This window comes from Denticeps clupeoides, chromosome 4 (genome assembly GCF_900700375.1).
Source record: "Denticeps clupeoides chromosome 4, fDenClu1.1, whole genome shotgun sequence".
NCBI lineage: Eukaryota > Metazoa > Chordata > Actinopteri > Clupeiformes > Denticipitidae > Denticeps > Denticeps clupeoides.
The window spans coordinates 1,708,119-1,722,259 of record NC_041710.1 but is presented as its reverse complement, the minus strand read 5'-3'; the positions used below and the strand labels follow the sequence as shown (position 1 = coordinate 1,722,259).

General features: G+C 52.6%; 2 protein-coding genes across 11 annotated transcripts in view; both read left to right on the top strand.

Annotated features, from left to right (window-relative positions):
* The window catches only part of kmt2cb (lysine (K)-specific methyltransferase 2Cb), a 30,686-nt gene extending 23,362 nt beyond the window's left edge, over positions 1 to 7,324 (top strand). For 8 of the 9 annotated variants that reach the window (XM_028976151.1, XM_028976149.1, XM_028976148.1 and 5 more), the window contains 10 exons: positions 107 to 353; positions 457 to 596; positions 936 to 1,037; positions 1,127 to 2,273; positions 2,384 to 2,520; positions 3,804 to 4,154; positions 4,234 to 4,350; positions 5,192 to 5,265; positions 5,340 to 5,448; positions 5,531 to 7,324. In XM_028976151.1, coding sequence (XP_028831984.1) covers positions 107 to 353; positions 457 to 596; positions 936 to 1,037; positions 1,127 to 2,273; positions 2,384 to 2,520; positions 3,804 to 4,154; positions 4,234 to 4,350; positions 5,192 to 5,265; positions 5,340 to 5,448; positions 5,531 to 5,623 — 2,517 coding nt within the window. In that variant the 3' untranslated portion in view covers positions 5,624 to 7,324. The remainder of the gene's footprint in view (positions 1 to 106; positions 354 to 456; positions 597 to 935; positions 1,038 to 1,126; positions 2,274 to 2,383; positions 2,521 to 3,803; positions 4,155 to 4,233; positions 4,351 to 5,191; positions 5,266 to 5,339; positions 5,449 to 5,530) is intronic. The other variant, XM_028976150.1, reaches the window with a different exon arrangement.
* A 1,015-nt stretch (positions 7,325 to 8,339) lies between these two features.
* Positions 8,340 to 14,141, top strand: part of LOC114788036 (5'-AMP-activated protein kinase subunit gamma-1-like) — an 8,402-nt gene continuing 2,600 nt past the window's right edge. The window contains exons 1-9 of one of the 2 annotated variants that reach the window (XM_028976154.1): positions 8,340 to 8,552; positions 8,765 to 8,824; positions 9,000 to 9,204; positions 12,187 to 12,389; positions 12,877 to 12,928; positions 13,373 to 13,482; positions 13,705 to 13,786; positions 13,874 to 13,932; positions 14,017 to 14,062. In XM_028976154.1, the coding sequence (XP_028831987.1) occupies positions 8,478 to 8,552; positions 8,765 to 8,824; positions 9,000 to 9,204; positions 12,187 to 12,389; positions 12,877 to 12,928; positions 13,373 to 13,482; positions 13,705 to 13,786; positions 13,874 to 13,932; positions 14,017 to 14,062 (892 nt within the window). In that variant the 5' untranslated portion in view covers positions 8,340 to 8,477. Of the gene's footprint in view, positions 8,553 to 8,764; positions 8,825 to 8,999; positions 9,205 to 12,186; positions 12,390 to 12,876; positions 12,929 to 13,372; positions 13,483 to 13,704; positions 13,787 to 13,873; positions 14,063 to 14,141 lie in introns of both variants that reach the window. The other variant, XM_028976153.1, reaches the window with a different exon arrangement.

The window sequence follows — 14,141 nt, the reverse complement described above, 5'->3', positions numbered from 1 at the left end:
GGCCTTTAATGAAAGGGAGGCCGATGTACCAAAAAAAAGGCTAAATACGGTTCGACATTCGAGCCACATGAAGACTGTTCTTCTTCTGCTGGCATCTTTGTCGCAGAACATCACCGGTGTGGTGACCGCCATCGCTGAGCTGCTGCACGTGAAGATCCCCAGCAGCTACGAGGTGAGCAGCGCCCCAGACCGCCCCCTCCAGGGCACCATGGGAGCATGCAGGACGCCTGCCGCCGCTCCTCGTGGACCTGGGGTCTCTCAGGGGGCTGCGGTGCGCCTGACGGGCCCAGGGGCGCATCAGGTGATGTATGACCAGAAGCTGCAGCAGCTGCCCCGCTTCCCCACCGCACGAGGTGAGAGCGCCGCCCTCGTGGACAGTTCGACGCCTGCGGTGTGAACTGCGAGATCAGGATACAGGCAGCCGTGGGTTAATAATGTTCTGCTTCTGAGCTGCAGATCTGGCCACGCCCACAGAGATCAGCATGAAGGGGCGGAGCAGCCCAGGTCCCAAGCCTCAGTGGTGTCGCCACTGCAAGGTGGTGGTTCTGGGAAATGGAGTCCGTAGGTCCCCCAAGGACCCAAAGAGGGACACCCAGGTACACATTTACAGCATTTACCAGACGCCCTTATCCAGAGTTACAGGGATAGTCCCCCCCTGGAGACACTCAGGGTTAAGTGTCTTGCTCAGGGGTTTGAACCTGGGTCTTCTGGTGTTACCCACTAGGTCACTACCACCAGGTACACAATTTCATACCGTCGTACAAGCCCAGCTATGAAACGAACAGGGTGGTGACACTATAAGCTGGGTGACCACAGAGTCTCAAGTTCAAACCCCACTTACTGAGCAGGACACTTAACCCTGAGTGTCTCCAGGGGAGGACTGTCCCTGTCTTTTAAATGCTGTTAATGTAAAAATGGCTCGCCTGTGTTCCCAGGAGACCCCGTTGGCTGCAGATGGGGAGATGGTGTTCTGCAGCCACACCTGTCTTATTCTCCACAGCTCGTCCTCTCCGGGGAAGACCCCGGTGGACAATAAGGTGGGTCCGCTCCCGGCTTCATCACCGCCATTCGCCTCTAGGTGTCGCTGTGGCTCACATTTCCTGTTTTGTTTTTTTTTCCCCCGCAGGAGGCGATGGGCGTTTACTGCGGCGGCCTCAGTAAAGTCCCGCACCAGTACAGCAACAACATGTCCTCCCTGGACGTCCACTGTCTCGCCCAGATGCAGCCCAAGCTGTCCCCATACACTTTAGCTACCCCAGCCCCCCATGAGCCAATCAAAGCGGAGTTTTTGGAGGAGAAGCCTCTAGAAGCCCTGCGTGTTACTATGAAGCTGAAGTCACGTGACCCCTCGGCGTCAGACACGCCGCCGCCGCACCACGGCAAGCGGCCCAAAGGCCTCCGCTGGCGCAAGTGGGCCGTGCAGCTGTCTGGGCACAAGGGCGTGGTCCCCACGGTGGGCGGACAGGCGGTGGAGGACGAGGCGGAGGTGGACGTGCTGCTGAGGAAGCTGGGGGCGCCGCTGCGGCCGAAGCCCCTCCCCCGAGACCGCCGCCGCTGCTGCTTCTGCCACCAGGAGGGCGACGGGCTCACGGACGGCCCCGCCCGCCTCCTCAACCTGGACCTGGACACCTGGGTCCACCTGAACTGCGCGCTGTGGTCCACCGAGGTCTACGAGACGCAGGCCGGCGCGCTGATCAACGTGGAGCTGGCGCTGCGGCGCGGGACCGGCGTCTGCTGCGCCGCCTGCCAGCGCACCGGCGCCACCACCGGCTGCCACCGCCTGCGCTGCCTCAACGTCTACCACTTCACCTGCGCGCTGCAGGCCGGCTGCACCTTCTTCAAGGACAAGACCATGCTGTGCCACGCCCACCGGCCCCGCGCCGCCGGGGGCGTGGCCGCCGGCGCCGCCCTGCTGGAGCACCAGCTGCGCTGCTTCGCCGTGTTCCGGCGCGTGTACGTGCAGCGGGACGAGGTGCGGCAGATGGCCGGCGCCGTCCAGCGGCCGGAGCGCGGCCACACCTTCCGCGTGGGCAGCCTGGTGTTCCACGCCATGGGCCAGCTGCTGCCCGGCCAGATGCCCGACTTCCACTCGGACGCGGCCATCTTCCCCGTGGGCTACGAGGCCGGCCGCTTCTACTGGAGCATGCGGCACGCCAACCGCCGCTGCCACTACCTCTGCTCGGTGGAGGAGAAGGGGGCGCGGCCCGAGTTCGTCATCCGCGTCCAGGAGGCGGGGTACGACGAGCTGGTGCTGACCGGCAGCAGCGCCAAAGGTGGGAGAGCGACCGCCAACCGCGCCACGCACAACTCGCCGTGTAATCACGCCATTAACTCTGCTTACTGTTGGTGTGTGTGTGTGTGTGTGTGTGTGTGTGTCGCGCAGGAGTTTGGAATAAAGTTCTGGGTCCTGTGGCTGAGAGGCGGGCGGAGTCTGCCATGCTGCGACTTTTTCCCGTCTACCTGAAGGGCGAAGACCTGTTTGGCCTCACGGTGTCTGCTGTAGCCCGCATCGCCGAATCGGTACCTGTTACACACACACACACACACACACACCACTCACACACACACACACCACTCACACACACACACACCACTCACACACACACACACCACTCACACACACACACACACACACACACACCACACACACACACACACCACTCACACACACACACACCACTCACACACACACACCACTCACACACACACACCACTCACACACACACACTCACACACACACTCTCACCACACACCACTCATACACACTCTCACACACACACCACTCATACACACTCACACACACACACCACTCATACACACTCACACACACACACCTCTCATACACACTCACACACACACACCTCTCATACACACTCACACACACACACCTCTCATACACACTCACACACACACACCACTCATACACACACACACACACACACCACTCACACACACCACCCCTCACACACACCACCACTCACACACCACACCACCCTCACACACACACACCCTCACCACACACCCACCACACCACACTCTCACACACACACCACTCATACACACTCACACACACACCTCTCATACACACTCCCACCCACACCCACACCACACACCTCTCATACACACTCACACACACACACACCACTCATACACACACACACACACACCACTCACACACACCACACCACTCACACACACCACACCACTCTCACTCACACACACCACTCTCACTCACACACACCACTCTCACTCACACACACCACTCTCACTCACACACACCACTCTCACTCACACACACCACTCTCACTCACACACACACACCCTCACTCACACACACACTCTCACTCACACACACCACTCTCACTCACACACACACACTCTCACTCACACACACACTCTCACTCACACACACACTCTCACTCACACACACTCTCTCACTCACACACACACCTACACACACACACACCACTCTCATACACCTACACACACACACCACTCTCATACACCTACACACACACCACACACTCACCACACCACACACTCACACTCACAAACAACACGCCCACACACCACACCACACACACTCTCACACACAACTCACACCACCAAACTTCAGATTATGAGTCTGCTCCCTTACTTGCTAAAAATTCCGACCCTGTCCAACCTTTGGAAAACACACCTCATTTGGAAGATTCATAAATAAATCACTGGTTATTTAATTAACAGATTTAATCAATAAATCGTTCATTTAAAATGAGCCTCTAGAGCAGGATGTGATGCTCGGCGCTCCGTTTGTGTTCCAGCTGCCCGGGGTGGAGGCGTGTAAAGGCTACCGGTTCCGTTTCGGGCGGAACCCCCTCCTGGAGATCCCGGTGGAGGTGAACCCGTCGGGCAGCGCGCGGACGCAGTCCAGGACCCGCCCCATTCCCGGCAGGTACGCGTTCCCCCGGAAACCGGCGTGCACGCGCAGGTCCGGCCGGAATGATGACCGCTGCTTCTCCACCAGGCCCCAGTCCAGCTCCGTCCTGAACTCCGCCCCGCCCGACGGCGGCTGCCCGTACAGCAGACACTTCGTCCACTCCAAGTCCTCCCAGTACCGGCGGCTGCAGAGCGAGTGGCGGCTCAACGTCTACCTGGCCCAGTCCCGCGTCCAGGTGGGGGCGCCGCGTCTCGTTTTCCCGGCAGGGCGGCGGGCGGAGCGCGTTTTTCACCGTGCGCCGTTCCCTCTTTCAGGGCCTGGGGCTGTTCGCCGCCAAGGACATCGAGAAGCAGACGATGGTGATGGAGTACCTGGGGAACGTTCTCCGCAGCGAGGTGGCCAGCAGGAAAGTGCTGATGTACCATCGGCAGGTAGGACGTTCTGAAGAACCTTTACAGTAGTGGGGACAGCGGTGGTGGCCTAGCGGTTAAGGAAGCGGCCCCGTAATCAGAAGGTTGCCGGTTCGAATCCAGACCCGCCAAGATGCCACTGAGGTCCCCGTGATGAAGGTCCCGTCCCCACACGCTGCTCCCCGGGCGCCTGTCATGGTGCCCACTGCTCACCAAGGGTGACGGTTAAATACAGAGGACACGTTTCACTGTGTCACCGTGTGCTGTGCTGCTGCGTATCACAAGTGACAATCACTTTTTTTTTTTTTTTTTTTTTTTTTAAAAGAGGCGTGAACGTCCGCCACACTCACTACCGGGACTACTTTTTAACGAGAACAAACAACGTCATTTCTATTTAATCTCACGAAATAAATTATGTTCTCTACTACATCCATGCAGAACCGTCCATTTACATTTACAGTATTTACCAGACGCCCTTATCCAGAGCGACTTACAATCACTAGTTACAGGGACAGTCCCCCCCTGGAGACACTCAGGGTTCAGTGTCCTGCTCAGGGACATGATGGTAGTAAGTGGGGTTTGAACCTGGGTCTTCTGGTTCATAGGCGAGTGTGTCACCCGCCAGGTACCAGCCCACGTCCATGTCTGCATCGTCATTTGAACACCCCACTTTAGTCCCGTGAGGGGTGTAAGTGTGCGGGATCAGATTTGTAAAATAAGAGGTTGGAATTTTGTCTCCGCGCCGTCTCGCTCTTATTCATTTTTTCCGCTTGCGAGACTCAGTCACACGGCTCGTTTTTACAGTTTCGCTGTTCCATTTTATTTAAAAACTTGTGTGGTGTGTGTGGTTCTCCCCCCCCAGAACCGCATTGTGTACATGTTCCGCATCGATGCCGAATGGGTCATCGACGCCACGCTGACGGGAGGCCTGGCGAGGTGAGTCGCGCCGCAACTTTCTGGAACCGTAAACCGCCGTTCTGAGTGTAAAGTCCTTCCCCGGCCCCCCTCAGGTACATCAATCACTCCTGCGCCCCCAACTGCGTGGCCGAGGTGGTGGCGTTCGAGCGCGGCTACAAGATCATCATCAGCGCCAGCCGCAGGATCGAGAAGGGAGAAGAGGTGGGTGTGTCTAACCCGCCCTTTGCACGCTCGGGGCGGAGTCTGTCGCTGTAACTCCACCCCCACCCTCTCGTCTCTCCAGCTCTGCTACGACTATCGACTGGAGCAGGTGGAGGACCAGCACAAGATCCAGTGCCACTGCGGAGCAGTCAACTGCCGAAAGTGGATCAACTGACGGAGGAGAGGGGCGTCGGCCCCGAACGTGCCGCGCTGTGATTGGTGGGATTTTCCCACCGCAGCTGAACACTAAATTCGGATGAAGGACGTAGCGCTCAGAGGAAGACGATTGGACGTCCTGCATTTACAATGAGTGTGTGTGTGTGTGTGTGTGTGTGTGTGTGTGTGTCATTGTGCCTACTTACTACAAGATGAGTGTGTGTGTGTGTGTGTGTGTGTGTGTGTGTGTTTCAGGGTACAGAATACACCAGCGAATGAGAAGAGAGCACTGTGCCAGGCTTGCCTTATTGGTGGAGGGGGAGGGGACAGATTCTTTAGCTGAAAGGCGATTGGTGGAGAGCCGTGCAGTAGGTCGGAACGGGGAATGTACGAAGCCAACTTCCGCGAAGGGAAATTTTAACTTGCACTAAAAGAAACAAACTCACAAACGAACTCGCTTTAATACTTGATTCCATGAGTCAGTTTTATCCTCGCTTACTCTGCGTGGCCCGCGGCGGAGGCGGGCGCCGCTTTTTCTATTTATTACCGAGCGTGTGAATGCGTGAGGCGGACCCGCGGCCCGGGGGAAACGCGCCGCCGCCCATGTCCGCAGTTTGAAGAGTCCCTGTTACTTGTGTACAAAGTGTAAAAAAAAAAATTAAAAAATTAAAAAAAGAACAGAAAATATAGGAACGATTGACCAAATACTACCTTAATACACCATATGAATCTTTCAGTGTTTTTGTAGCAGTGTTTCGTTCTGTTCTATTGTCTTTTCAGATTTATTTAATATGGATATCATAATATCACTTTAAAAGAATATATTATATATTACTTTTCTGTACAGAATGTGCAAAGTAATTTCAATAATTCACAGGAAAGTATTTTGTTGTATTTAGGGTTTTTCGTACCATAGTGTTTCTCGTGGCTTTTATTTTCTCCCACTTGAACGTTTGACCACTTGAATTTTATGTATATTTGACTTTCAACACCTTTGCGTTCAAAATGGTGACTTTGCCAAAAAAAAAAAAAAAATGTTTTTGTTTTTATTTTTTAAAATCTCAAATCTGGACTCACCCCCCCGGTTCCACCCTCAGTGTCGATCAGGTTTGGAATGAGAGACGAACTGTGAATTTTCCATCCAGACCTTCTCACCAGTAGGCCCTGCTGGATTTTATATGGATTTTTGTACATATTTGTTCCGGGACGGCGAAGCTCGTCTCGTCCCGTCCCGTCTCTGAAGGTGAACGCGTTGCTCTGTAGATGTCGTGCATTTCCTGGAAATCTGGAACTGATCTGCTTTTGTACAGCTGAATTAAAAAAACGAATCATTAATCAGGAACCTGCGTGTCAAACTTCAGTTTGAGATTGAAGTGGACTTGCGTGTGAGGGAGCGCGTGAGCTAAAACAATTTGAAGTTGAGAAAACCGACTGTCTTGAACTCAGTATTGTACAGGGCATGTATTTTTGAACTTGGAAAAGATGAATTGTATATATTTTTCTCAGCAAACAGTTGTAACAAAATTGTTTCATGAATATTTTTCTTGTCTTGTAAAATACTGCAGTCTCCTGGTGTTTGGCTCAACCTTTTTTTGCGTTGTCCTGTACAGTATCCTCTTAAATTTTTGGAAAACGAAGCCTTTCTGAAATCCGCAGAGTGATGGTGGGGTTCAGAACTGAACTTAGGAGCATTTACACAAATAAAATATTTTACATCTTACACCTTAAAATGTCTGTTTTGTTGTGTGCCGTGCGCCGGCGGGCTCTGGATCGTTCCTCCTGTCCTGACTGTCGCCAGGTCCCTCCTACAGACCTCCAGTCTTGATGTAGGTCCTCTTTAAGCTTTAACACTGATCACGGTCCACCAGACGTTCTGCTGAAGCTGTACGTTTTGACATTTCCAGCATTTACCAGACACCTTTCATCCAGAGCGACTTACAATCAGTAGTTCTCCAGGGGGGGACTGTCCCTGTACACTCAGGCTTAAGTGTCAGGGACACAGTGGTAGTAAGTGGGATTTGAACCTTGGTCTTCTGGTTCGTAAGCGAGTGTGAACCATTTTGAAACTGTGGGAGGAGCCGGATGAGGAGAATCCAACCGCTCTTCACCGCTTCTGCATCATCATCCATTTGCACCAGATGTATGGAGGGTCCTGGGGGAGGATCATTCCGAGTCATTTGGAGAACCATGTAGTGAAGATCCCACCCTGATACCTGAAGTCCTGCACCTTCATTCAAGGTTTTTTAAAAAGTATTAAAAGCTTTCAAGTTCCTCAGAAATTATTATATTCGTTTTATTGGTCACAGGAAGCAGAAACTTTAATTAAAAAAAACAAACAAACATGAATGTAGCTGTTTTTCCATCACTGGACACTTGACTGGCACCATGGCCATGACAGGCGCCCGGGGAGCAGCGTGTGGGGACGCGACCTTCATCAAGGGGACCTCAGTGGCACCTTGGCGGATCGGGACTCGAACCCGCAACCCTCCGATTACGGGGTCGCTTCCTTAACCGCTAGGCCCCCGCCGCCCCACACCCGCAAGCTGGACCATCTAAACTCTCATCCTACAGTGAAAATGGCGACTCAAGTGCTGTTTGTTGTGTTTCATTTACATTAAATCAACATCGTTTCGTTTCGCCTTCGTCTTTGAACCTGTTCCCTTTCGGCTCTGTTTACGTGCGTCTGTCGCGCGCGCGCTCCCGCCCGCCGCCCCGCCCATCGCCCCGCCCCCTCGCGTACCTGCCGCCCGCCCGCACGCGCGCCGCGTCTGTCAAAACTTCCTGCGCAGGAGCGCGCGGACGGAGAGAGAGAGAGAGAAGAGAGAGAGAGAGAGAGAAGAGAGAGAGAGAGAACGGGCTCCCGCCCGCAGAACATGGGAAGAAGCCCCGTCATGGAGTCCCGCAGGAACACGAGGAAGAAGACGCGCGCCCTGCGACTCGACGTGCCCGTGAGTTGTGCTCGTGCCCGCGTGGGCGGGGTCGGCGCGCCTCCGCGGGGGTCAGGGGTCAGTTTTGTACAAGTCTGCGGGAAGAGGAAGTGGAGGAGCGTTTGCTGTTGTGTGATGTTGAGGTGGATTTTTTTTAAAAAGCTGAACGCTGCTCAGAATCTGGGGTTTTTTTGGGGATGATTATGATGATGAGGATGTCTGTCCGTCTGCAGGACCCGTCCAGATTTGGCTCGAGTCCCCTGGACCCCGCCCAGAAAGATGGCGGCAGGAAGGTGACAGTATTCTTGTTGGGTTTGGTCATGTGACCGTGTAGGAAATCACATCTCACTCGGCCTGAGCTTCTCAGGAGGAGTGAACTGTGTTTCTGAAGACTATAAATGTGCATTCATTTACTCTTCCTCTGATGATGATGATCATGATGATGTCAGCCCATCTGAACCTCCGTAGGAAGAAGCGGCCATCTGTCCTGCCAGTCCAACTAAAGGCCCGTTCCCCAGCCCAGGCTCCCCCAAAACCATCTTCCCGTACCCCAACCTGGCCAGCCAGGACTCGCCGCCCAAGTCGCCGCGGCGACTGAGCTTCAGCGGCATCTTCAGGCCCTCATCCAGCTCGGCTCCGGCCAGCGTGCGCCTGTTCTCCCGGGCCAGGCGAGGTACGCGTCCCTCTTCTCCGCTCCTGCTGCTTGGTCTTGTGTTGTTATGGCTGCTCTCGAGGTGCAAGGCCGGCTCGGTACAAGGTCCTCCTTCTTATCGGCGAGGATGAAAGGAAGCTCCAGAGCTCCCTCCAGCTCCTCAGAAGGTCGTAATAAAGGCAGGAACGGCGCCGGGGCTTCCTGTTCCCGGCAGGGCGCGTCCTGCTGTGATTCTATTGGTCGCGGGGACGCGGGAGGTCGCTCTGGATCTTGGCTTTATTAGGTGTGTCTCCTCCTGAGGTGAGTCATTTTCCTGCAGAGCCTCTGGCTGCTCGGGTTTGGATGATCAGAATGTTCCAGATTCCCCTGCAAACCTTGGAAAAAGCCTTCTGTTGGTCTTTAACCGCCCCGCACCACGTGGCTTGTGGGCACCATGTTTCTGGAGAGGAGGCGGAGTCTGAGGTTCTCCAGCAGGGTTCAGGAGAGTAGAGGAGAGTGGATATATGTACATCGTCCATGGTTCTAAACCCCATGCTCAGAGGGTTGTGGGTTTTGCTAAGAAAGTTACGCGATACGATAGAGGGTTTTTTTTTAACGAGAAGCTCTGAAGACATCAGCTCATGCTGAAGAACATCTGACTTCCCGTCAAGGTCACCTTCATCACCCAGTCAACAATCACCACCAGTAGAGCTTTCAGAAAAAGGCGTCGCTGACTATAGAGTCATGGAAGTAGCGAGGTGGGTGGGGCTATAATGTTACATTTTAAAGAGACAAGAACGCTGGGTGGTGGCGGGTGGAGATGGGTGTGAGGAACGTGAGGAATCTGGAGGCCATGTGGAGGCCACTGGATGGAAGATATTCTGACCACCACCACACCAGGTGAAGCCAGTTCCTGGAAGACGCTGCTCTGGGACCTGCTCCCAGGACCTGAGCTGCCTCCAAAGGGAGAAGAGCGAACGTCCACGACTCCGACCGGTACCACAGCGACCCGGAACAATCCACTTCACACTCACTGCGGCGGTTCTAGTTATTTAATAAATAAATGAATATAGAAATAAACCAACAGTCTGAATAAAGAGTTCGGCTTTACCAAACATAACAACCCCACTTTCAAGCCAGGTAAAGAACTAAAGGGAAGTAGTAAAAGCAGGACTGTTGCTGCTGTGAGGAGTCACATGGTCTGACCCCTGACCCCTAAATAACCCCAACATGGCGCCCCGGGTCACAGTGTGGATGTGTCTTCTGGACCGGTTTTCAATATGATCTCGGCATGAGCTGACCCACATTCTGATGGGGAGGTAGATTTCCTTTGACCTCTGACCTGACCTCCCTGAGATGGTCACACAGAAAACAGAAAGAAATCAGCCATTTTATATATTTTTTTGTATTCATATACTAATACAATTTTATATGTTTGAATCCTCATTTCCTTCCTTACATAATCCCTGTAAATCCCCCATGCAGGCTCGTGGTTGGAGATTTTTATACAAACCAACATCTTGTTATTGACCTCTGACCCCTCTCTGCACTGTCTGATGTCCAGATGACATCATCACTGTTAGGATGTTCTGTAGATCATACCTGTGTGTGTGTGTGTGTGTGAGGGTGACCAGTTAAAATTAGCAGTTGCTGCAGTGTCTGGCCGTGAGGGCCACGTCACCCACGTTACCCTGGTGAATGTCAGGTGACACGGGACCGACCCACACACACACACACACACACACACACACACACAGCGATGGAAACAGGGTGAGAACAGAATACAGGAACCAGTTCTGATGCCACGATTTGCATGTTGGTTTTATATGATTGTGTTTGTGTGTGACCTTTTACTCAAAGTTAACAATCCATAGAACCTGCAGAGTGGAGAACTGACCTAAAAGTTAAAAATCTCCCCTCTGCCCCTCCTTACCTCTGTTCTCACTTTTATGACAAACTACGAGGACGCCAGTGTCATCTTATCATCACACTACACACCACACAGCATGCTAACACTAGCATAAACAAGTCACGGGGCATGACCGTGGTGCGTTGGGTGAAATGTGGGGACATTTGTGCCATGTTTGCAAATACAGTAAGCATGTTAATACTGGTGTGCTAGCATGCTAATCAACGGTCAGAGGGCGTGGCCACGGTGCATCGGGTAAAAATTTTGTGACATTTGGGACATGTTAAAAAATGTGAATGCTAGCATCAACAATGCTAACATCGGAGCCACAATGTGTCACGTGAAGTTTGGTGATGTTTGAGACATGTTTAAAAATTGTAGTGTTTGCGTGTGGTGGGGCCACAGTGTGTTAGGATATATTAGGCTTCATGTGGTATAAGTACTACTCCTGGTTGGAAGTGTAAAATATATGGGCTTCAATGGGAGGATGGAGGGATGAAAAGGAGGAGCCGGGTGATTGAAAGGAGGTTAAATGTGGCTGAACGTGTGACAATTGTTGCTCTGTAAAAAGAAAAGAAAAAAAAAGGTGAATTGCAGGATGGAGTGATAAAAACAAGGAAATAGGAGAACAAGATTTAGATATTTCAAGCCAAAATAATACTTGTATATCAGCAGGCTATATGCTAATAGGCCTAGCGGGTAACACACTCGCCTATGAACCAGAAGTCCCAGGTTCAAACACCACTTACTACCATCGTGTCCCTGAGCAAGACACTTAACCCTGAGTGTCTCCAGGGGGGGACTGTCCCTGTAACTACTGATTGTAAGGCGCTCCGGGTGGTTTTTCTGCATTTTTACTCAACTCTCATCAGGATATGATGAAAGATGATCTTTCTAGTTCTAGTTTTCTGAACTATTACTAATCAGAATCACAATTCATATCAGTATTATTACCAAACGCTATTGTAAATCTGACTTTTTCTCCAGATGATGTTTGTTTCTCTCTGATCCTGCAGCCTTTCTTTATGTAATTATTCATTTTTATGGCTCTCTTGATGTTTTATGCCATGAACAGGACCTGCAGGACCTACTTCCTTGTGCTTTTCTCTTCACAGCTTCAGGTGTGTTGTCTCCGCCCACCACGCCCACACAGACGCTCGGCCAGCCAGTGTCCCCTGGGGACGGCCAGATCCCCGCCCACGAGCACACGGTGACGCGCTCGCGCTCGCTGTCATCTCCCTCTGAGACTGGACTGCGCCTCAATCTGCCCCCCAAGCCGCCGGTCACAGTCTCCGCCCCCAAATCTACCTCACAGCAGGTGAGACTTCATATCACGTTATGCATGAACGTCGTGTTTGCCTGCACCATTATTTCATCACGGAAAAAAAGCTAAAACGGAGTCGGTCCGCCCGGTGACTGTTGTCATAGCAACGCGACCCACCCCCCCAGACCACTGAGCACAGCAGACAGGGAATCTGAGTACTATCCTAGCAGAAGACCCAGGTTCAAACCCCATTTACTACCATCATGTCCCTGAGCAGGACACCCTGAGTGTCTCCAGGGGGGGACTGTCCCTGTAACTATGCTGTACATTTAAATGTGACAAAAAATCTTGATAAATCCGCTAAAAAATATAGATCCTAACATAAGTTAGGATCGCGGAAAGATGATATGGTTGAATTAAATCGATCTGGATAATGTAAATGTAAATCTGCTGTTTAGCCGGACCCCCTGGGCCAAAAGGGGGTGTGGCCTCCTGTTAATACAGCATGGCCCTCTAACCTGAATCATCATTCCTTTTTCAGGTTTACAGTCTCACAGGTGACATGTTGGAGAAACTTGAACTCGAGGATGCAGGTGAGCTGCTGCACTTCTGTTCGCTGGAGAACAATGCTGAAGAAAGTAGCGTTCACAACTAGTAATTACAGGGACAGTCACCCTGGAGACACTCAGGGTTAAGTGTCTTGCTCAGGGACACGATGGTAGTAAGTGGGGTTTGAACCTGGGTCTTCTGGTTCATAGGCGAGTGTGTTACCCACTAGGCTACTACCACCCTAGCGTACTACCTGGCCTAGCGTTTAAGGAAGCGGCCCCGTAATCAGAAGGTTGCCGGTTCGAATCCCAAGGTGCCACTGAGGTGCCACTGAGCAAAGCACCGTCCCCACACACTGCTCCCCGGGCGCCTGTCATGGTGCCCGCTGCTCACCAAGGGTGATGGTTAAATACAGAGGACACGTTTAACAATGCTGGAGAACCTGGGATCTTAACATGGCCTGATCAGAATATCTGCTGTGTCCACAGCGGCAGGAGAACCCGGGAGGAACGTCTACACTCGCTTCATGAAGTCCCACCTGTGCTACGACATCGTGCCCACCAGCTCCAAACTGGTGGTGTTCGACACCACGCTGCAGGTGGGAACCGGTTTAGAGATATAAAAGCTCTCAGCCAATAAAAAAACAGGACAGCAAAGTGGGTGTGTTTCCAATAAAAAGTGGGCCGCTCTCAGCCAATAAGAAAACAGGAGACCGAAGTGGGTGTGTTTCCAATAAAACATCCATCTGATGGCGCTGGGTTTCTAAATGCTGGTTCAATCTAGAATCTCGGACTGTTACAGACGATGACTGATGTTTCAGGTGAAGAAGGCCTTCTTCGCGCTGGTTGATAATGGGGTGCGGGCGGCTCCTCTCTGGGAGACTAGCAGGCAGAGTTTTGTGGGTGAGGAGCTCGTCTCATGTCGGGTCTGCTGAGTTCGTGCTTCCAGTACGGACGGTATTTGTAGAACTTGTCCCCTCTCACCTGCAGGGATGCTGACCATCACCGACTTCATCATCATCCTGCACAGATACTACAGGTCACCGCTGGTAAGTCGGTGGCGGGGCGCAGTGGGACGCCAGGTGCCACCATTCCTTCGCCTTCAGGCCCCTGTTTCTTCTCTTTCTTCTCAGGTGCAGATATACGAGCTGGAGGAGCATAAGATCGAGACGTGGAGAGGTGAGCAGTCGGCCCGCCGCAGCTTCTCGACCATTTTTAATATCTGAAATTCTTATTGCGTCTGTGCTCGGCTCCTCAG